Source organism: Oncorhynchus gorbuscha, linkage group LG14, assembly GCF_021184085.1.
Source record: "Oncorhynchus gorbuscha isolate QuinsamMale2020 ecotype Even-year linkage group LG14, OgorEven_v1.0, whole genome shotgun sequence".
NCBI lineage: Eukaryota > Metazoa > Chordata > Actinopteri > Salmoniformes > Salmonidae > Oncorhynchus > Oncorhynchus gorbuscha.
Window position 1 is genome coordinate 41257633 of NC_060186.1, and position 23994 is coordinate 41281626.

The 23994-nt window shown below is 44.1% G+C and overlaps 1 protein-coding gene across 2 annotated transcripts in view; it reads left to right on the plus strand.

Moving 5' to 3' along the window:
• LOC123995667 (protein eva-1 homolog A-like) overlaps positions 1–23994 on the plus strand; it is a 169054-nt gene that overhangs the window by 13053 nt on the left and 132007 nt on the right. Inside the window, exons 2-3 of one of the 2 annotated variants that reach the window (XM_046299325.1) lie at positions 19525–19748; positions 19856–19998. In XM_046299325.1, coding sequence (XP_046155281.1) covers positions 19942–19998 — 57 coding nt within the window. In that variant the 5' untranslated portion in view covers positions 19525–19748; positions 19856–19941. The remainder of the gene's footprint in view (positions 1–19524; positions 19749–19855; positions 19999–23994) is intronic. The other variant, XM_046299324.1, reaches the window with a different exon arrangement.

The following is a 23994-nucleotide window of genomic DNA, read 5'->3' on the forward strand; positions in this document are numbered from 1 at the left end:
TGGAAGTATGCTGGGGTCATTGTCCATTTGGTAGACCCATTTGTGACCAAGCTTTAACTGATGTCTTGAGATGCTGCTTCAATATATCCACATCATTTTCCAACCTCATGATGCCATCTATTTTGTGAAGTGCACCAGTCCCTCCTGCAGAAAAGCACCCCCACAACATGTTGCTGCCACCCCCGTGCTTCACGGTTGGGATGGTGTTCTTTGGCTTGCAAGCTTCCCCATTTTTCCTTCAAACATAACGATGGTCATTATGGCCAAACAGTTCTATTTTTGTTTCATCAGACCAGAGGACATTTCTCCAAAAAGTACAATCTTTGTCCCAATGTGCAGTTGCAAACCGTAGTCTGGCTTTTTTATGGCGGTTTTGGAGCAGTGGCTTCTTCGTTGCTGAGTGTCCTTTCAGGTTATGTCAATATAGGACTCGTTTTACTGTGGATATAGATACATTTGTACCCGTTTCCTCCAACATCTTCACAAGGTCCTTTGCTGTTGTTCTGGGATTGTTTTGTACTTTTCGCGCCAAAGTATGTTCATCTCTAGGAGAAAGAACACGTCTCCTTCCTGAGTTATATGACAGCTGCGTGGTCCCATGGTGTTTATACTTGCGTACCATTATTTGTACAGATGAACATGGTACCTTCAGGCGTTTGGGAATTGCTCCCAAGGATGAACCAGACTGGTGGAGGTCTACAATTGTTTTTCTAAGGTGTTGGCTGATTTCTTTGGATTTGATGTCAAGCAAAGAGGCATTGAGTTTCAAGGTAGGCCTTGAAATACATCCACAGGTACTCCTCCAATTTACTCAATTATGTCAATTAGCCAATCATTAGCTTCTTTAAGCCATGGCAGCATCTTCTGGACTTTTCCAAGCTGTGTAAATCCACCGTCAACTTAGTGTATGTAAACTTCTGACCCACTGGAATTGTGATACAGTGAATTATAAGTCAAATAATATGTCTGTAAACAATTGTTGGGAAAATTGCTTGTCATGCAAAAAAATAGATGTCCTAACCGACTTGCTGTAGTTTGCTAACAAGAAATGTGCGGAGTGGTTGAAAAACAAGTTTTTATGACTTAGCAAAGTGTATTTAAACTTGCAACTTCAACTGTAAAGAAACGGCAACAGCATAAAAAAAGAATTTCAAATGTCCATCTCACACACACACACACCTCCCTTCATTATCCAGATCCCCTTGAAGCCCTCCCATATCTTAATCATGATCTGATTTTTGAGAGCTGGTTATAGTGCACCAGGCCCCCTTCCCTCTTTTACCATGTAACCCCCTCTCAGCACCTCTCCATACTCCTCTTATTTTCATCCCCATCCATTCTTCCCCCACCCCCCATTCCCTCGCTTCTCCAAGCTTCTTTCCTCAACACTTCCCTTACCCCTCTCCTTCTCCTCCCCCTTTCCTCACCATACCTCTCCTTTCTAACTCACCCCTCCTTTCCCCACCTAGCCCCTCCTCCACAGGGCTTTTTCCAGAGCACTACTGTCTTTCTGTGTCTGTGTGCCAGGTGAGCTCTGTCCAAACAAATCCCCTACTTCGCCTCCTGCCTCTTTTGTCTACGGCGGGCCGAGGCAGGTGGCTGAGGGGAGGGGGACAGAGTCAGTTGGAAGGAGGGGGGATAGTATTATCTTAAACAGAAAGAAGAAGAAACTGAACTATAAAACAGCTTGCTGATGTTCCTTGGAGCCAGGTTGGGAAATACTCGATTCATCGCTATCGACGGTCTCGAGGAAAAGTCCTAAAATCCCATCGGCAGGGCTGTAGTGGAGTTGGTCGAGATCTTTGAGTTCTTCTGTGTCCACATCACTAAGGAATTATCATGGTCCAATACAGTCATGAAAAAGATATGACAAAGCCTCTTCCCCCTCAACAAGCTGAAAATAATTGACATGGGCCCTTAGATTCCTGGGAATCTGCACCATTGAGAGCATCTTAACTAGCTGCATCACTGCTTATCATTCAACTGCAAGGCTCTATAGAGGGTAGTGCATACAGCCCAGTACATCACTGGGGACTGGATCCCTGACATCCAGAACCTCTATACCAGGTGGTAGTGCATACAGCCCAGTACATAACTGGGGACTGGATCCCTGACATCCACAACCTCTATACCAGGTGGTGGTGCAGACAGCCCAGTACATCACTGGGGACTGGATCCCTGACATCCAGAACCTGTATACCAGGTGGTAGTCCAGACAGCCCAGTACATCACTGGGGACTGGATCCCTGACATCCAGAACCCCGGACATCCAGAACTCTATTCCAGGTGGTGGTGCAGACCAGAACCTCTATACCAGGTGGTGGTGCAGACATAATCACTGGGGACTGGATCCCTGACATCCAGAACCTCTATCAGGTGGTGGTGCAGAACCACTGGGGACTGGATCCCTGACCAGAACCTCTATACCAGTGGTGGTGCAGACAGCCCAGTACATCACTGGGGCTGAGCTCCCTGACATCCTGACATCCATCATTAATAATATATGCCCATGGGGAGAAATGATGGTGCTTGTAAGTGTGACATTTTGTTTAAAAGTGTTCATTGTCTTTTTTTAGGCCTTATCAATAATTAATTTATTCTTGCTTTTTGACAATGTTTGGCATGTCCATGCTCAGTCATAATGTAATTTACAGTAGGCCTAGTCCTTCTGTAGCTCAGTTGGTAGAGCATGGCGCTTGTAACGCCAGGGTAGTGGGTTCGATTCCCGGGACCACCCATACGTAGAATGTATGCACACATGACTGTAAGTCGCTTTGGATAAAAGCGTCTGCTAAATGGCATTTATTATTATTATTATATTATATCAGTGTGAATGCTATTGAAGCTATGCAATACTTAGAACAATATGGACAGCAAATGGGTTCAATTTAAAATATTTAGCAAACGTTATTTGGTTTCTGTACACCATTTAACAAACTATAACGGACTAACATTTGAATTGGAGTTAATTCCAAGGTAATCCATAAAAGACCTTAAATACATAACTTGAAGCAACCACATCTTTGGCCATGGAGCACGTTCTGATTGGCCAGTGAGAATCCAAGTCTCGACACAACCTGTTTATTCATCAAAACCCTTTCTCGGCAATGCCGGCAAGTCCACCCATAATTATAATGGTGAAAGTAGCTCAAATATTTCTGACACGTCACTGAACCTATAGCGCTACCTGCGCTTAGATTTACCATTGCGTTAGGGTTGTTAAAAGCCCAATCAGTCACAGTAGCATTTTAATGTTGTTTTTGTCTCTGGTTACAACCAACTTAAACACCAGCACAGAAGTAAAAAGGTGTACACTCACTGAGCAAAACATGAATTAGACTCCTTGCTTTTAAACATGCCCCCCCCCCCCCCCATGAATGAGAATGGTGACTATGTTGGTGACTGCGAGGCTTAATTTCTAATCACTTGGGCTAGGCTGTAGCTTGTCTTTTCCCACTGAAAATGCAATGCACCAACGTCTCATCACTAGGCTAAGGACTCTGGAACTAAACACCTACCTCTGCAACTGGATCCTGGACTTCATCAAGTAGGCAACAACACGTCTGCCACGCTGATCCTTAACACTAAGGCCCCTTAGGGTTGTGTACTTAGTCTCCTCCTGTACTCCCTGTTCACCCATGACTGCGTGGCCAAACACGACTACAACACCATCATTAAGTTTGCCGACGACACAAAAGTGGTAGGCCTGATCACCGACAATGATTAGACGGCCTATAGGGAGGAGGTCAGAGACCTGGCAGTGTGGTGCCAAGACAACAACTTCTCCCTCAATATGAGCAACACAAAGGAGCTGATTGCGGACTACAGGAAAAGGCGGGCCGAACAGGCCCCAATTGACATCTACGGGGTTGTAGTGGAGCGGACCATCGGGAGCGTCCTGACCAGTTGCATCACCGCCTGGTATGGCAACTGCTCGGCATCTGACCGTAAGGCGCTACAGAAGGTAGTGCGAACGGCCCAGTACATTAAGCTCCCTGCCATCCAGGACCTATATAATAGGCGGTGTCAGGAGGAAAGCCCATAAAATTGTCAGGACTCCTGTCAGCCAAGTTCTCTGCTACCCCCCCCCCGGCTGATACCGCTGTTTATTGTACACAGCTGATACTTTACTGTTTATTTACATTTAAGTCTATGCATATTCACTTCACCTTATGACATCCAGTGGAACTACATGTACAGATTACCTCAACTAGCCTGGTGTCTCCGGACCCCTGCACACCTGTACCCCTGACTGACTCAGTACCGGTGCCCTCTGTATATAGCCTCGTTATTCTTATTGTGTTACTTTTTATTTTCGCCTACTTGTAAATACTGCACTGTTCTTAACCAACAGGTTCAAGGGCTTGTAAGTAAGCATTTCACGGTAAGGTCTACCCTATTCGGCGCATGAGAAATAAAGTTTGATTTAATTTTGACATGAAGTAACTGCTTAGCTCTCACTGCAGTGAGGCTTGAGTTAGGAGAGGGTCTCCATCTTCCTGGAGTAGTTTCATGACTGGCGATCCTCTTCTGCAGGGCATTCTGTAAAGAACATCCGCCAAACAACCCCGCCTTCCGAAACCCCTCCATGGCATCCAACATCGACGTACAGTAAACTGTCATTCCTGTCCACTAGTGACATCAACACAATGGAGAAGTTGTGCGTGTGATTCTAGAATGTGGATCCGGAGAGCATCAGTCCAAGACCATCTTTTTTAGCAAGAAACGTTCCCTGAAAATAAGGGAATTACTATTTCAGTCGGTTCCCTTTCGGTTTGCAGTTAGGCAACATTGTGCAACATTCATCAACTCAATACCAGTTGCATTGTCTGAAAGCTGTCGGAAAGCTCCAGACACTGCAGTATGGAACAGAAAAGAAACGTTAAAGAAACCATAAACCGTGATTGCCCAGGCTTCTACAGGTAGGGGTGTAGTACACAGCCTGTTGGACACAGTCCGTCTCAGTCTCACTATTCAGACTATACTAATGAGAGATGCATTATAGCGTCACTGTCTTGACTCAGACTGTGCAGACTGCTATTGAGAACAATGTAGCCTATTATAGGCCATCATCATATGTCTCTCCAGAATTTGCTATTGAGAGTCATATTATGCTAGTGGATGTAGCTAGTAACAATGTACTGTAGCTAGAAAGGCCACCGATTTAAAAAAATAAAAAATAATAATAATTGTTAAAAAATTATCTCCTCTCGTCCGCCCCACTTACGGGTGGCTATCAAATGATCCTTTCAACACCGCCTGTTTGCTCCTGTTGTCTGAGGGAATGTCAGCCACGCTTTGATGCCCTCCGTCCTCACTCTCTCTCCTTCCCTTTCTTTCTTTCTTTCTCATTTTTTCTTATTCACAACAACTTTCTTTCTTTCTTTCTTTCTTTCTTTCTTTCTTTCTTTCTTTCTTTCTTTCTTTCTTTCTTTCTTTCTTTCTTTCTTTCTTTCTTTCTTTCTTTCTTTCTTTCTTTCTTTCTTTCTTTCTTTCTTTCTTTCTTTCTTTCTTTCTTTCTTTCTTTCTTTCTTTCTTTCTTTCTTTCTTTCTTTCTTTCTTTCTTTCTTTCTTTCTTTCTTTCTTTCTTTCTTTCTTTCTTTCTTTCTTTCTTTCTTTCTTTCTTTCTTTCTTTCTTTCTTTCTTGCTTCCTGGGAGCTGATTTTTATGTTGCTTTTTAAAAAGCTGGCATGTGTCTCAATTAGGCCCTTTTCCAAGTTATCATCCCTCCCTTCATCCACCCATCCAGCTCTCTTTTCTTTCCCCTTATCATCCCTCTATTTCATGTTTTATGTTTTGCTTATGGGAGACAATAAAATCACAGTCAGGGGGGGGGACATGATATTTTAAGGCCCGTTAGACGTACGTAGAGGTATGGTAGGAGGAGAGCGAGGGATAAGCGAGTTAAAAGAAAGTGAGGTAGAGAGCCCTGAAGAGAGAAGTATGGAAGGAGACAGAGACTGAGAGAGAGAGAAAATAAAGAAACACATGAAAGGTAGAGAGAGGAAAGAAAGTGGTAGAGAGAAATATGAAAGTGAGAAAGGTAAAAAAGAAAGAGGGAGGGAACGTTAGAGAAGGGGTGTGGGGTGCATTGGAACAAGGAGGCATTGTGTAGGCCCCTTCTGGTAAAGACTGACAGTCTGAATTGCACCATGCTACAGCAGAGTCCTCAAAGCCACACTAGTCTGCTTCTGTTCAGTCTCCCTTGGACTGTGGCAACCTCAGGTAAGCTCAGAGACGGGGACAATAAAAAGAGAAAGAAAGACTGAAGGAAAAAGGGTGCCCTGCCAATGATTGTTTTGGCAACCTCAGGTATGCTCAGGATGAGGGAGAGGAAGAGGGAGGGAGACGTGATGATAAGAGATGGAGCTGATGTAGTAAGATGAGAAGAACAGGCAGCGGAGATGAGAAAGGAGGAAATAGTGAGGAAAAGGAAAGGTCCCACTCCTCAGCCTTATCCCTCCATTCAAACAGTAATGCCCTGTGACGCTGTCTCTGTCTGTCGTCTGGGTCTGTCTATCTGTTTGCGTGTGCATGCACTACGTGTGTGTCTCCAGTGAGCCAAACAATAAGAGACTCTTATAGGCTAGCTGCTAGCTGTTCCAACAGGCCTTTTGTGGGTGGGGATCTCCCTGGTGAAGTCCTATTGAACATGCCTGTGTATAGGCTTCCCTCAGCCCCTGTTCTTTAAACCCTCCGAGGTGCTACTCTGCCTCTCCACTTGTTGTTCTCTCCTCTGTGAACAGCCCTTCGGGTAAGCCTGTTTAAACCAGGCAAAGCTCTCCCTTTCAGGGCCCACCCACTCCTCTTTTTGAATGGAAATTCCTTTTCTTCTCCCTTTCTTCCCGCCTGGGCTTTTGAACCGTCCCGAAAAGGTATGTGGTGTAACTGTTAATGCATTAAATTGATGAATGGCGACTGTCAGCGTGTGTGTTTATCTCTGCGTGCCCCTCCGCCCCCTCATCAACTCTTCCCCCCCCTGCCCATCTCTCAGAGTGAAAGTGTCCCCTTGCCCACATGGGTCAGCGGGACAGGCACGCGCTAGCCAAGAGGTCAGTGGGGAGACCATTGTTTATGTTTGGGGAGGGCGGTTAGGAGGGGAGACGTGGATACTGCCTCAACAACCCCTGGGATGCTAAGCAGTAAGTAGCCTCTAGTGTGCTGAGAGAGTATCTTTAAAGCTCTATCTCAAGCCCCAACAGATGTTAAAAGCACAAACTGGGGGTTGAATGGCAATCTCCAGATTGTTGCTTTAAAGTTCCCCTTCAGAGCCCCAGGAGAAGCTTAGCGAGCAGGTTCCCAGTTGAACATTCTCTCCTTGTCTAAAGTTTACACACGAAGCCCACATATAGTGCATTCTGGTTTGCCTCGCGCGGGGCTCGAACCCGCAACATTCTGCACAACAACATGCACTTTTGAGTGCCGTTCGATTTACAGTACCTTCAGAGAGTACCTTCAGAGAGTACCTTCAGAGAGTACCTTCAGAGAGTACCTTCAGAGAGTACCTTCAGAGAGTACCTTCAGAGAGTACCTTCAGAGAGTACCTTCAAAAAGATACACGTCAAATAACACGACATAATCTGTTTCAATTGTTATAGTTAGCTAGCTAACTATAGCATTATCTTCTAAAATAACCATAATTTATAAGACAGTTCTTATTGAATTAATGGTGGTCGGACCCATCTATGTGAAGCTAGCCACAATAAAGATTAGCCACAATAGTGGACTTTGTGGTTAGCCTTTAAAATAAAAGGCATAATTCTACTATTTGTATTCATTTGCATCACTGTCAATGACATACTTTTATTTTGAAGCCAAACTGCAAGTTCCACTATTGTCCCTAATGCTTATTGTGGCTAGCTTCACAACACATAACCCGGTCCGGTCGAGCTTCACAAGCCAGATGAAGCTAGCTGGCTGCTTGTAACGTTAGCTTTGGGCAACAGGGTCAAGTAGCTGGCTAGCTATTTATTTTCATGACCTGAAGTTCAATTTCAAATCGGCAAACAACAAGTGGCAACCTAGCTAATACTTAGTCACAAGGATTCCTAAATCATTGCTAAGAATAATGAAAATGACTGCAGTTTCTACTGGTCATTGTTTTCACGCTGGTTGTATTGGTGCTAGCTAGGTACCAAGCTAAAGCAAGGTACCCCGGAAGTTTCAGTTGAAAAAATTATGCTTTATTACTTACGAGGTATTGTAAAAACATTTGTGGCCGGTGTTTGCTTGTTTTCAGACTTTTTTGTACAGCTGAGACAGTGCTACTGTATCTTTTTTGCCATGCAAAGACCCAAATGGCGTTCCATAGTATGTATGTCGTGACGCTAATAGCAGTGAAGCTATTACTGTGTAACTCCGGTAGGGCAACATCTGAAAAATAGCGCACTTGGTAGTGTGTACCGGCGCTTGACCAGTCGGCGAAAGTCAACATCACCCACGACAGAGAACGGTTGATGGTCAAAGGCAATGAATTCCATTATCTTGGCATTAATGGAAATCGCCTTTGAGTTGACTCGCTGAAATGTTTTACTCTTTCAAATGACTGCTCGACTTGTTGACTGTTGATCCACACAGCAGACATTGTGTAGGATAGGTTAGGAATGCTGTGTTGCACGTGTTGCTCAACATTTTATGTTGCGTTATGTCATGTGTCATGTACGTTATATAGGTATGCACCGTGGCTAGACATCGGGCCATTGTTAGGTAAATTATCATCCGATTCCAATATGTTCACAGATATATCGTGCAACCCTAATTAACAAATGTCTACACTGTACTTCTGATCAATTTGATGTTATTTTAATGGACATAAAAATAGGCTTTATTTGTAGCATTAATTAGGCCTACTTTACAGTATTGTCGCCTACTGTACCTGTTCATTTTCCTGGGCTTTCGCGTCCAGGACAGCCCTTGGTTAGAAACTCCAGTGTAGATTTGGACTTGTGTTTTAGGTTATTCACCATATGGCAGTCCGACAGACAAATCTGGGTTTGGAGGATGCCAGGAGAACGCTACCTGCCCCAATGCATAGTGCCAACTGTAAGTTTAGTGGTGGAGGAGTAATGGTCTGGGGGCTGTTTTTCATCGTTTGGGCAAAGCTTACTTACGGACATTCCAGGCAATTCTTTGCTTCCAACTTTGTGGCAACAGTTTGGGAAAGGCCCTTTCCTGTTTCAGCATGACAATGCCCCCATGCACAAAGCGAGGCCCATACAGAAATGTTTTGTTGCAATCGGTGTGGAAGAACTTGAGACTGGCATGCACAGAGCCCTAACTTCAACCCCATCGAACACCTTTGGAATGAATTGGAACGCCGACTGCGAGCCAAGCCTAATCTCCCAATGGCGGTGCCATTGGATGCAAGTCCCTGCAGCAATGTTCCAACATCTAGTGGAAAGCCTTCCCAGAAGAGTGGAGGCTTTTATATAAGCAACGGGGGGACCAACTCCATATTAATGCCCATGATTTTGGAATGAGATGTTCGACGAGCAGGTGTCCACATAGATTTGCTCATGTAGTGTACCTGAGCACTACCTCTCTGTGCATTCCTACTGGTACCTGACACACCTAAGCGTACTATGGTCAGAGCCAGGGTTCTGACCACAGTACGCCTCCTTTTTTTATTTTGCATAGTTGATCATGAGAGTTTATTACATTAGCACACACATTACCTCAACATTTAATGCATCTCTCTCTCTCTCTCTCTCTCTCTCTCTCTCTCTCTCTCTCTCTCTCTCTCTCTCTCTCTCTGCCGAACCATGTGGAAAGCCTGGATCGCACATCTCTTTGACCTACAGTAGGCCTTTATCTAATCAGTGAGACCATGTGCGACAGTGTTGACACAACACAGCAGTCCCTCCCTAATCTCCGTCCTACCTGACCCACTCTAATGCCGGGGTCAGGCCACGAGGCCATCACATGACCGCAAATGAGGAACTAATTACCTTCGGGCCTCAGGTCCTCCGGTTTCCAGCTTTTTGATAGGCTGACTGGGGTAGAAGATCACATGATGGGGGTGGAAGCACAATTGCATCCGAGGTCTGGACATTCCATAAAACTGTCTGACAGGCTGATTCTTATCGCATGACTTAGGTGTTATAACACGGTGTATAAGTGGAAGCTGCAACTCTGCAGCAACTGTTTTGGGGGCTGGTTGTGTTGTCATTCCTCATACATATGCCCTTAGTACCTGCTTGTGTATTACATTCATGTATGTGTGCTTATGTTTAATTATCTTGAGAATTGATCTCAGGTCATCTGCTTACCAGTTTGCGCATGCTAAACAATCTCGATACCACCACGCTGTCTCGTGAAAACAATGTTGTGATGAGATTGTTAACGTGGCTATAACGAATTGTGGCTCAAAGCAGCCTCAAACGTTTTCAGTCAGACACTCACGATTGCCATATAGAGTTGAAACATCTAGCCAACGTTTTGAATTGAATAACATTGCTTGTGAACTTCAGAGCTGTAATGATTTGACACGTTAGCTTTCGTTACAGGCAAGTACAAGTGCATACTAGTAGTAAGGATGCTGTCCGAGCTGGTTGTGTTGTTGTTTGTGTGTGAGTGGTCCTGTCATGGGGAATGCAAAGTTCACCCTTACACATAGCCCTGCCCGCTGCAGAGAGAAAGTGTGTGTGTGTGTGTGTCTGCACATTAAGCTTACTGTATGCCAAAGAAACACTGTGTGCTATTCACACCAAGCTAACTTCGCTTTGCATTTTATGATCAATGAAATCGGCAAGGCAAAACCCTGCTATACCTGACTGCAAACATCTGGCCTTTGACTATGGCAATCCCTTCAAAGTAGCCTACTGTTATAGTTAAAAGCTTAAATGTAAAATGTTCTTGGTTTGACTTCAAGTGCACTTGAAATGATACAGGTAAAGCAATGAATAAAACGGTGAAAGATCAGAGGCTCCACTGAGCTATGAGATTTTCATGACCAAGCTCCATGGAACTACTGCACTGTTGTCTATGACCTGTTACTCTGAGCTATGAGATTTTCATGACCAAGCTCCATGGAACTACTGCACTGTTGTCTATGACCTGTTACTCTGAGCTGTTACTCTGTTACTCTGAGCTATGAGTTGTCTGGTTAGTTTCATGACCAAGCTCCATGGAACGAGGGTTTCATGACCAAGCTCCATGGAACTACTGCACTGTTGTCTGGTTATGCCCTGTTACTCTGAGCTACGAGAGTTTCATGACCAAGCTCCATGGAACTACTGCACTGTTAAGAGGTAACCATGGTCATGGTAAAGATGATTATGTGTGTGTCACTGTGTATGGGGATAGTTCCTACTTCCTCTAATGTACCTGTAATGTTTGCAAAGCACTCAGCAGTGGGAACCTAACATGTTCAGCTAGCTGAATCAAAGTTGCAATTCTTCTTAGCTTACACTTTCAGTTTTGAACCAAGAGATTGCTTACGGCTTTAAAATGATACTAACAAGTCTCCTTGTTTTGGATAAAGTCTGTGCAGCCTCTTATGCATTTTTGTAACACTTTGTTGTAAGTAATTCTTAAGCTGACATGAACAGGCATGACGGTAAATTACATCTATGTCATTGGTAAGTCCTTATGGTCGTTGGGTTCAAGTAAAGTGGAACATTGGTTTCAAACATTATCGCACCGTGCCTGTACTGAGAAAGTCACTCGTGAAAGCACTTCCCCTCTCCCATACGACGAAGTCTGTCTCAGTCCCAAATGGCACTCTGTTCCCTGTAAAGTGCAGGAATAGGGTACTTTTGACTAGAGCCCGATGAGTCCTGATCAAAAGTAGCGCACGTTACAGGGAATAGGGTGCCATTTGGGACACATCTGTTTATCTTGAGGACTTTTGTCCCGAATGGTCCACTGCCAGCTGTCAATCATTTGGCTGAATAGTTGTGGAGTAAAAAAGACACCGTTTGACAGAGAGGAAAGAAGGAAGGAAGGCAGTACTCCTTTATCTGCACTCTCCTTCTCGTAGGCAGGAATGTTAATGGTGCCGGTGCTTTGTGATGGGGTTCAGTTCTCCTGATGGGACAGGCTGGTGCCTCACAATGACAGGAATATGTCAATAGAAATGCCAGAAAATGCTTGCTAATGCCGGAATTAGCTTTAGGATTAAAGAGACATGCTAGGCCTGTGGGGTTTCGCCTAACAGCCACATGTAAAATAACATTAATCAAAGTTTTCAAATAGGCTGCCCATCTCTGTTTTTATACATTTAAAAATATGGAATACAGTTCAAAACATGGTGGTTGGCTAACGTCTTGGTGCGAGTAAAGTAAATGTTGGATAAAAAATGTCATGACAGGCCTGATGGAAACATTTCAAATGTCCAAATGTCAACGAAACAAAATGCGCTCGACAAGGTGGAACCTTTTTGTGTTTGTATAATTGATTATGTAAGAAATGTTTGTGGAAATACTTATATAATGACCGTCGTCTTGGAGTCATACTCGTCGGGAAAGCATGCAGTTTGTTAGGCTACAGACTAAATAAGCTAAGATGAACTTCACAGGATGGTGAAAGTGCAAGGTGATGAGCTTGGTGCTCCTTTCCAATAAATATTGAGGGTATTATTCTGGTGACATGATCATCAATACTTGGGCTGCCATTTGACAAATCAAAATAATCTTGCTATTTTGTCCATAATTATCTCATCATGTAGGCTATACGTGTGCTCTAGTCAACAACGTGAGGGCTGTGCTGTTGGTTAGAGCACATTTCCCAACACCCAAGTGGGCACACTCACTATATAACGCCATTTTTGTTGTTTGAAAACTATCAATAGACTTCAAAATGCAATGGAAACCCATGAAAAACATTTATTTGGTACATGGGAATTTAACTGCAAAAGGTATTTTTATGTGCACTACGTCATCATGAACAGCCTTTTATCGGCAACAAGTACATTTGATGGAAACATCTCTGGTGCAGAAATGTATATTTGCATGACAATCTTTTGCCAATTGAATGGAAACCTAGCAACTGAGTCTGAGAATAGACCCACTAATGCTAACAGAGGTTATCCGCGGAGACCAGGATTCAGGGTTAGCGGACTTAGTGCTAGCACAGTTTAGCGAGGCTTTATCTCAAGCCTAGCCTCAGAGAGCCTCATATGACTGGAGGCTAACAGCCAATGACACTAGGCTAGGGCGTTTAGCGTTAGCTTGGTGTTGTGGTATTCTAGGCCCGGAGCAATGTTTTTTGAGATGGTTAAGTGAAGGCTGTCAGGCTTGTTGGAAGATGACGCTGCAGTGGATGGCAGCCATCTCATGGACTGTGTGTTTTTTTTTGTACATAATGTCTCCGCCATAATTTCCTCTGTGTATTTATTATTTGTTTCATAAAAATAAAACTATAAACCAATTTTAAAAAGTTAGTTAAATATATTCACAAATCACCAAATTATTGTTTAAAACACACTGTTTTGCAATGAAGGTCTTCAGTTGCCTCAACAGCACTGTAGGGTAGCACAATGGTATAGCTGGAGGACATCTATCTTCAGTCCTCCTCTGGGTACATTGACTTCAATACAAACCCTAGGAGGCTCACGCTTATCACCCCCTTCCATAGACTTAAACAGTAATTATGACAACTTCCGGAGGACATCCTCCAACCTAGCAGCATAAATTGACATGTTGTCCACCCAATCAAAGGATCAGAGAATGAATCTAGTGCTGAAAGCATAAGCTACAGTTAGCTATCTCTGCAGTGCATATCATTTGGTGAGTAGATAACTCAGAGAAACAAAGACAATAGTTGAACAGTTAACTTATTAATTTCTTCCAAAATGAAGGAGAAGCAAGAGAGAGATGGAGTGTCATTTTCCTTTTCACTTGCAGATTCACTTAACTAGCAAATGCAGCTAGCTAGTTTAGCCTACTCAAACACTGCTCAAACAGAGGGATGCTATGTTAGCTAGCTGGCTATGACTATCCAACACAACACTGGAACTCTTTTTGTTTTACTAATGTATTGCCATGGGGCCCGCCGGTGTAGGTGCTAAACTGCTTACTGACTGTACACTAACATTACTGCATGATTGGAACGGGTTGACAATACTTTAGCTATGGTGACAACGATGTAGGCTGTGTGTAGCGGCTTTGATATGGTTTGACATTCAAATATTGTTTTTGCCTGTTGTGTGCATTGAAATCCACAAGTGAAGGGAAAAGGTGAGAGGAGGAGAGTGCATGGATGCGAGAAGGAATGCAAGGTGGCTGCTATAAAAGTGAACCGTGTGTATGTATTTGTCCAAATAGAAACTTTAGTTTGCAACTTTTGGACTAATGATTACACTCTAGATCAGTTAGATGCAGGCATGAGTGAAGTCACTGTCTGTCAATGCACAAGGCAGCCTCCTGATTGAATGTGTCACTGTCTAGTGGACAAATTTGTCTGTGATGTGTAGCCAAAATAAGTTCCATGCTCAAGTCAAAATCTCCTTAGTTTTGTAAAACTCTTAACCTTTTAGATTGCCACCTAAATAGACATACCCAAAAGTAACTGCTATTCATGTATAATTACATGATTCTGACATACCAAAACTTGGTATTTTTGGAAATAAGACATCTGGGAGATTATGAGGAAATGGATAGGAATTACATAGTTCAGAATACACAAGATCAAGCACACACAAAATAAGTTCTTTATTTTGAAAGTCATAAGGTGAATGCACCAATTTGTAAGTCGCTCTGGATAAGAGCCTGCTAAATGCTTAAATGTAAATGTCGTGGGCGGTGATCGTTTGGCTCAGTTACCTTCGCTTTCTTGGGAACAGGAACAATGGTGGCCCTCTTGAAGCATGTGGGAACAGCAGACTGGTTGATTGATTGAATATGTCATCCACAAGTGAAGGGAAAAGGTGAGAGGAGGAGAGTGCATGGATGCGAGAAGGAATGAGAAGCTGTATGTGAATGGTTGAGTCCCATAGCTAGAAACACATCAGATGGCTTCCACAACATGTAAACAATTTTAGAATCCCAAAAATGGGATTGATAGACTTAACAACTAGAAATGAGCAGATGTTTTAGTAAGTGATGTCTCTAAACCTCTCCAATGTGAACCTTGTCTGTAAATTAGATCATTCAATTGCTATTACATATTTGCAATCCCTAAATGCTGTTTGTTCAGTGTAAAAACAATCTCTACATGATAAACCTCTTTCTGTACAGCACTTTGTGACATTGGCTGATGTAAAAAGTGCTTTAGAAATACATTTGATTGATTGATTTCAACCTCTCCAACGTGTCAGAATGTGGTAATTGCACAGTTTTTGCACACTGGATGTGCCAAAAAGTTATTATTCACATACAGGGGATATCCACGTGTTCTTTCAACCCAATGTATTGGTCCCTCATACAAATAAACTATTGACAACAGCAATATAAAAGCAACAGATGTACACAAACACACACACACACACACACACACGTGTCCTACGCTAAAAAAGGTTCAAAAATAGAAAGAAGCTGAACTATTTACAAATGGCATTCCTTTTACATCCCAGCTTGTGCATGTCGTGATAGTCTTTGAAGCAGTCTCTCTGCCTGGGACAAAAAAAGCGAACTGGCATTTCGGACAGAAGATCTGTCATTTCACTCTTTTCTACCCCCCTGTGTTTTGTGCAATGCTTGCAGTTCTTCCTTTTTGTCTTGTGGCGGGTGTGTTGGATAGTGGTGCTCACTTTGTGGGGGGGTCTTGTGATGGTGGTGAGGTTGCTTTGGGCCCCCAATTCAGCCGTTTCCAACACCCGCTGCCCTCGGAAGGCCAACTGGGAGAGAGGTGTTTGACCTTTTGCTTTGGCCATCTGCTTGTGGGGAATGAAAGCATTTAATGTAGCAATGTCCACAAAGTGGTAAAGAAAAGTCTTATACCACTTCCTGGTCTTGCGGAGGACCTGGAGGACCTGGTAGAGGACCTGGTAGTAGCCTATCAGAGCATCAGATAGGTCGACAGCCCCCATGCTGGCATTGTAATCCTTCATAGAAATGGGGACATAATTCCTTTTTCACCCTCCTTGAGACATGGTTGTTATTGAATGCCTTATGCTGTGTGGTGAGCATGGTTACTTATCTAGTGTCCTTTCATTTCACAAAAGCAGCTTGTTAGTCCTGATCCAATGTATGGCCCCCCTCTCTAGTGTCTTTGTAATTTACAGTTGAAGTCTGAAGTTAAACATACACCCTGGCCAAGTACATTTAAACTACATTTTTCCACAATTCCTGACATTTAATCCTAGTAAAAAGTGCCTATCTTAGGTCAGTTAGGATCACCACTTTATTTTAAGAATGTGAAATGTCAGAATAATAGTAGTGATTAATTTCGGCTTTTAGTTCTTTCATCACATTCCCAGTGGGTCAGAAGTGTCACGCCCTGACCCTTGGAGACTTTTTATGGCTCTAGTTTGGTTTGGTCAGGGTGTGAGTTGGGGTAGGCATTTCTATGTGTTGTGTTTCTATGATTTCTATCTGTTTTGGCCGGGTATGGTTCTCAATCAGGGACAGCTGTCTATCGTTGTCTCTGATTGGGAACCATACTTAGGTGCCTTTTTTCCCACCTGTCTTGGTGGGAAGTTGACTTTCTTTATGGCACTTTGCCTTTGAGCTTCATGGTTAGTTTTTGTATTGTTTGTTTTGTCGCATCATTTTGATCATTAAAGGAAAATGTACGCTCACGAAGCTGCACCTTGGTCCATTCCTTCAAACAGCCGTGACAGAAGTTCCCACCACCAAAAGACCAAGCAGCATGGCCAGGAGAGGCAGCCCCTCCAAAAAATGTGGGGCACACGGGGCGGTCGGCCGAGGATGGAACCAGAGCCAGTCGGGGTGAAATTGGAGGGGAGCGATGCAGAGACCGTGAAGTTGTTGATGGGGAAATTGGAGGAGAGAGCTATGAGAGAGCTGCTGTGTTGGTGCATGAGGCACGACATTCGCCCTATGGAGCGTGTCCTCGAGTTGATGTCACCTGAGTCAGCTCTCCATACTCGTCCTGAGGTGCGTGCTAGCCGTCTGGTGAAGACTGTGCCAGCCCCTTGCACCAGGCCTCCTGTGCACCTCCCCAGCCCTGCAAGTCTTGTGCCAGCTTGGTGCTCCAGACCTCCAGTGCACCTCTACAGCCAGGTGAGTCCTGCGCCGGCTCTAGGCACGGTTTCACTAGTTCGCCAGGAGAACCCTGTGCGGCCTGTTCCAGCTCCCCGCATGTGCCGGGCTAAAATGGGCATGTAGCCAAGAGGAGAGTTGCAAGTGTTAAGCACCAGAGATCCAATGCTCCCCACAGCCCGGTTCAACCTGTGCCTGCGCTCTGGAGGTGCCGGGCTAGGGTGGGCATTCAGGCTGGAAGAGTGGTGCCAAGGCTACGCACCAGATCTCCAGTGCTCCCCCACAGCCCGGTCTATCCTGTGCCTCCTCCACGGACCAGGCCTCCAGTAGGTCTCCCCACCCTGGTGCGTCCTGCGCCCAGCCCGGAGCCTCCAGTGTGGAGGGTGCTTCCAGGGGCGCCCTCCAGTGTGGGGGGACTTCCAGGGGCGCCCTCCAGTGTGGAGTGTGCTTCCAGGGGCGCCCTCCCGCTCTTATTCTCCATGGACTTTACAGTGTCCCAGAACTTTTTTTGAGTTTGTGCTACATGATGCAAATTTCTGCTTGAAAAAGCTAGCCTTAGCTTCCATAACTGCCTGAGTATATTTGTTCCTAACTTTGCATATCATGGGGGCTGTTCGATGCTAATGCAGAACGCCACAGGATGTTTTTGTGCTGGTCAAGGGCAGTCAGGTCTGGACAGAACCAAGGGCTATATCTGTTCCTGTTGCTATATTTTTTGAATGGGGCATGCTTATTTAAGATGGTGAGGAAGGCACTTTTAAAGAATAAACAGGCATCCTTCCAGGATACCCGGGCCAGGTCGGTTAGGTCGGTTATATAAGAACACTACAAATAAATACATTATTTACATAAGTATTCAGACCCTTTGCTATGAGACTTGAAATTGAGCTCAGGTGCATCCTGCATAAAATGCATTTAGCTCACTGGACAGGTTGCGGCTGAGTTTTCCTTTGTAGTCCTTAATAGTTTGCAAGCCCTGCCATACACGAGAAGCCCCAAAGCTGTCAAAGTAGCATTCAATCTTACTCCTGTATTAACAATTTGCCTGATTTGGTGGTTCATCTGAGGGCATAGCGGAATTTCTTATGTGTCCAGATCAGTTTCTTGAAAGCGGCAGCTCTAGCCTTTAGCTCGATGCGCATGTTGCCTGTAATCCATGGCTTCTGGTTGGGATATGTACGCATGGTCTTCGTGGGGACAACGTCGTCGATTCACTTATTGATGAAGCTGGTGACTGAGGTGGTATACTTCTCAATGCCGTTGGATGAGTCCCGGAACATATTCCAGTCTGTGCAAAACAGTCCTGTAGCGTAGCATCCACATGTGTCATTTCAGTAATGAGCAAGTCCCTGGTACTTCCTGCTTAAGTTTTTGCTTGTTAGCAGGAATCGGCAGGATAGAATTATGGTCAGAGTTTCCAAATAGAGGGTGTTTTTTTTTGTATGCATCTCTGTGTTTGGATTACATGTGGTCTAAAGTTGTTGTTTTTTTGTCCTCTGAAGGCACATGTTACATAGTGGTAAAAATGAGCTAAAACGGATTTAACTTTGCCTGCATTAAAGTTCCCGGCCACTAGGAGAGCCACTTCTTGACGAGCATTTTCTTGTTTGCTTATGGCCATATACAGCTCGTTGGGTGCGGTCTTAGTGCCAGCATCGGTTTGTGGTGGTAAATAGACAGCTACGAATAATATAGATGAGAACTCTCTTGGTAGACAATCTAAAGCTTATCATGAGGTACTCTACCTCAGGCGAGCAATACCTTGAGACATCTTTAATATTAAACATCGTGCACCAGCTGTTATTGACAAATAGACACACATCCACCACTCATATCACCAGATGTAGCTGTTCTGTCCTGCCGATGGAAAACCCAGCCAGCTCTTTATTATCTGTGTCGTCGTTCAGCCACAACTCGGTGAAACACAATATATTTAAAAAAAACGTTGGTGGGATAGTCTTGAACGGAAATCATCCAGTTTATTCTCCAATGATTGTATGTTGGCCAATAGAACCGATGGTAGAGGCGGGTTACCCACCCGCCGACTAATTCTCACAAGGCACCCCGATCTCTGCCTCCTGTATTTCTGTCTTTACGTGGATGACGGTGATTTGGGCCTGGTCTCAGGGAAGCAGTATATCCTTCACGTCAGATTCATTAAAGAAAACATCTTTGTCCAGTTTGAGTTGAGTAATCACTTTTCTGATGTCCAGCAGCTCTTTTCGGTCATAAGAGACGGCAGCAGCAACATCATGTACAAAATACATTACAAACAATGTGAAAACAAATAAATAGCACAGTTGGTAAGGAGCCCCTAAAACGGCAGCCATCCCCTCCGGCACCATTATCTGTAGATAGATGTAGGTGTGCTGCTGTTTTCCTGGTAACCGTCGGTAACCATGGTGTTTTTCTCATCTTCTAGGCTACCTGTCCAACGTGTTGAGGAACTACACCGAGCAGGCGGGCGACGGCGACTTCCTGTCGGTCCACTGCCCGCCCCGCACCACCATCGCTATCCAATCGGCTTTCTATGACAGGAGTGGCCCCTTCCACCCCCAGCAGGGCCCGTCCTACCACAGACCCACCCTTTTAGGGACACTCCCACTGGAGGTTGACTTGCATTGTTACATGTCCACAGCACTACAGGTAACTGCCCGTCCCTCCATACACACTTACTTCTCTAGAACAGTAACAAAGGTCATGAAATAATGGTCATCTGCTGGTATTGACATTTGTGGGTGATTTTCCCAAAGCCTTGTAGCAAAATGTGCAAAGGTGACACCCAAGAAACACCCACTTCAAACCACACCCCCAAGCCAACTCTCATTTGGCTCCTGTCATGGCCGCTCCTGTCATGGCCGCCAGCATTTCTGGAGGAGCAAGACAAAAAAACGAGGTGACATTCCCCTTTAAGAGCCTCATGTTAGAAAGCTATTGTGCATCTCTGCTGCTTTTTCTAGATAGTCCTCTGTGGAGTGGCATACAGTATACGGCACAGCCTGAAAAACTGCCTTCTTGGAAGTCCTCTTTTTAATGGCTCAGATGTGTAATGTCATAAAGTCTTCTCCCGTTCCTCACCATATACAAAAAAATTGTCTATATCGATACTGCTTCAGGATCCTATTCAATAATGAATTTTCATTTTCATTGTTAACAAAAAAAATCTGAGACCCACATGTAGGTTAGCATAGCTCAGAGCAAACGTGGAGCCCATCGATGTTCCATTCGTTTGGAGGTAGTATTCATCATCAAACCTGAAATAGTTATACGTCAAAACATATTCTGCTCTAGAATGAAGTTTGTTGGTCGGTATTCATTCGTATGTCCGTCTCTTAGGTAGTGAGCTAGGGTTGCCAGACCCACCGTGTGGGTAATGCTGGAGTACAGACTCTCGACATCTAATCAAATGTTTTATTTTTTTTATTTTTTATATAGCCCTTCGTACATCAGCTGATATTTCAAAGTGCTGTACAGAAACCCAGCCTAAAACCCCAAACAGCAAGCAATGCAGGTGAAGAAGCACGGTGGCTAGGAAAAACTCCCTAGAAAGGCCAAAACCTAGGAAGAAACCTAGAAAGGAACCAGGCTATGTGGGGTGGCCAGTCCTCTTCTGGCTGTGCCGGGTGGAGATTATAACAGAACATGGCCAAGATGTTCAAATGTTCATAAATGACCAGCATGGTCGAATAATAGTAAGGCAGAACAGTTGAAACTAGAGCAGCAGCATGGCCAGGTGGACTGGGGACAGCAAGGAGTCATCATGTCAGGTAGTCCTGGGGCATGGTCCTAGGGCTCAGGTCCTCCGAGAGAGAGAAAGAAAGGAGAGAATTAGAGAACGCACACTTAGATTCACACAGGACACCGAATAGGACAGGGGAAGTACTCCAGATATAACAAACTGACCCTAGCCCCCCGACACAAACTACTGCAGCATAAATAATGGAGGCTGAGACAGGAGGGGTTAGGAGACACTGTGGCCCCATCCGAGGACACCCCCGGACAGGGCCAAACAGCCTTTTCGTTCACCTTCCCACTCCTGGGCCAGACTACACTCAATCATATGACCCAATGAAGAGATGAGTCTTCAGTAAAGACTTAAAGGTTGAGACCGAGTTTGCGTCTCTGACATGGGTAGGCAGACCGTTCCATAAAAATGGAGCTCTATAGGAGAAAGCCCTGCCTCCAGCTGTTTGCTTAGAAATTCTAGGGACAATTAGGAGGCCTGCGTCTTGTGACCGTAGCGTACGTGTAGGTATGTACGGCAGGACCAAATCAGAGAGATAGGTAGGAGCAAGCCCATGTAATGCTTTGTAGGTTAGCAGTAAAACCTTGAAATCAGCCCTTGCTTTGACAGGAAGCCAGTGTAGAGAGGCTAGCACTGGAGTAATATGATAATTTTTTTTGGTTCTAGTCAGGATTCTAGCAGCCGTATTTAGCACTAACTGAAGTTTATTTAGTGCTTTATCCGGGTAGCCGGAAAGTAGAGCATTGCAGTAGTCTAACCTAGAAGTGACAAAAGCATGGATTAATTTTTCTGCATCATTTTTGGACAGAAAGTTTCGGATTTTTGCAATATTACGTAGATGGAAAAAAGCTGTCCTCGAAATGGTCTTGATATGTTCTTCAAAAGAGATCAGGGTCCAGAGTAACGCGGAGGTCCTTCACAGTTTTATTTGAGACGACTGTACAACCATTAAGATTAATTGTCAGATTCAACAGAAGATCTCTTTGTTTCTTGGGACCTAGAACAAGCATCTCTGTTGTCCGAGTTTAATAGTAGAAAGTTTGCAGCCATCCACTATGTGAGCAGAATTCTATTAATCCGTTATTGGTGAGATCTTGGTTATAAATTCTTTCACATTTGATGGCAATGATTGCACATGAGATTTTATGAAGGAGTCTCCAAAGTTTGACAAATGGCTCTAGCAGTGAACATGTTCATGGACCTATGACACATGGGAATGAAAATGTATTTTGTTGTTTTTTTTCACCTTTATTTAACCAGGTAGGCCAGTTGAGAACAAGTTCTCATTTACAACTACGACCTGACCAAGATGAAGCAAAGCAGTTCGACACAAACAACGGAGTTACACATAAACAAACGTACAGTCAATAACACAATAGAAAATCTGTATACAGTGTGTGCAAATGGAGGTAAGGCAATAAATAGGCCAATAGTGGCGAAGTAATTACAATTTAGCAATTTACACTGGAGTGATATATGTGCAGATGAGGATGTGCAAGTAGAAACACTGGTGTGAAAAAGAGCAGAAAAACAAATATGGGGATGAGGTAGGTAGTTGGTTCGATGGGCTACTTACAGATGGGCTGTGTACAGCATTGGCAGCAGAGAACTAGAAGGAAAGGCGGCCAAAGCAGGTACTGGCTTTGGGGATAACCAGTGAAATATACCTGCTGGAGCTCGTGCTAGTGTTGCTATGGTGACCATTGAGCTGAGATAAGGCAGAGCTTTACCTAGCAAAGACTTACAGATGACCTGGAGCCGGTGGGTTTGGCAACGAATATATAGCGAGGACCAGCCAACGAGAGCATGCAGGTGGTGGGTAGGATATGGGGCTTTGGTGACAAAACGGATGGCACTGCATCCAATTTACTGAGTTTTGGAGGCTATTTTGTAAATGACATCGCCGAAATCAAGGATCGGTAGGATAGTCAGTTTTACTAGGGTGTGTGGCAGCATGAGTGAAGGAGGCTTAGTTGCAAAATAGGAAGCCGATTCTAGATTTAATTTTGGATTGGAGATGCTTAATGTGAGTCTGGAAGGAGAGTTTACAGTCTAGCCAGACACCTACGTATTTATAGTTGTCCACATATTCTAAGTCAGAACCATCCAGAGTAATGATGCAAGTCGTGCGGGTGTGGGCAGTGATTGGTTGAAGAGGATGCATTTAGTTGTACTAGCATTTAGGAGCAGTTGGAGGCCACAGTGTCCAAAGAAGGGCCAGATGTATAGTTGTTAACCATAGGACAGTTGTTAACCATAGGACAGAATTAGCTTTTGGGCTAAAAATTAGTAACAGTTTTTTGGGGGGGTTCTAGGCCAGAACTTTAATCTAACTAAATCTTTTTTGCAAATCAACTTTTGCTTTATTAGATCAAGCAGTTAACTGAGATGATACTGTGTATTACTGTCAGCTGCGCTCATTGCACTCACCTGTACTCCTTCACTTTGTTGATTACCCCTGTATATCATTCAGTTCTTTGGTTGTGTTCCCTGTTCCCATTATTCCGTATTGTGTTTGTGTTCCTGTCCAGACGCTTTTCCGTTTCATGTCAGTCAGATATTAAACCTTCCCTCCCTGTACCTGCTGCTCATCTCCTGCGTCGCCTCCTTGCAATTACTGTGACAGAAATAAAAGAATTGCATGCAAATCTCCTGGATATTGGTGTACCCCACCTACCCCACATTTTTTACATTTTTTTATTTCAACTATATTTAACTAGGCAAGTCAATTAAGCACAAATTATTATTTACAATGACTGCTTACCAAGAGGCAAAATGCCTTGTGCAGGCTCAGGCCTAGAATAAAAAACAAATACATTTATGTAGGACAAAACACACATCCCGACAAGAGAGACAGCACAACACTTCATAAACAGAGACCTAAGACAACAACACGGCGCAACACATTATAACACAGAATGGTAGCAACACAACATGACAACAACATGAGAGCAACACAAGATGGCAGCAGCACAACATAGTAGCAGCACAAACTTGGTACAAACATTGTTTGGCACCGACAACAGCACGGAGGGCAAGAAGGTAGAATCAACAATACATCACGCGAAGCAGCCACAAGTGTCGGTAAGTGAGTCCATGATTGAGTCTTTTGAATGAAGAGCTTGAGATAAAACTGTCCAGTTTGAG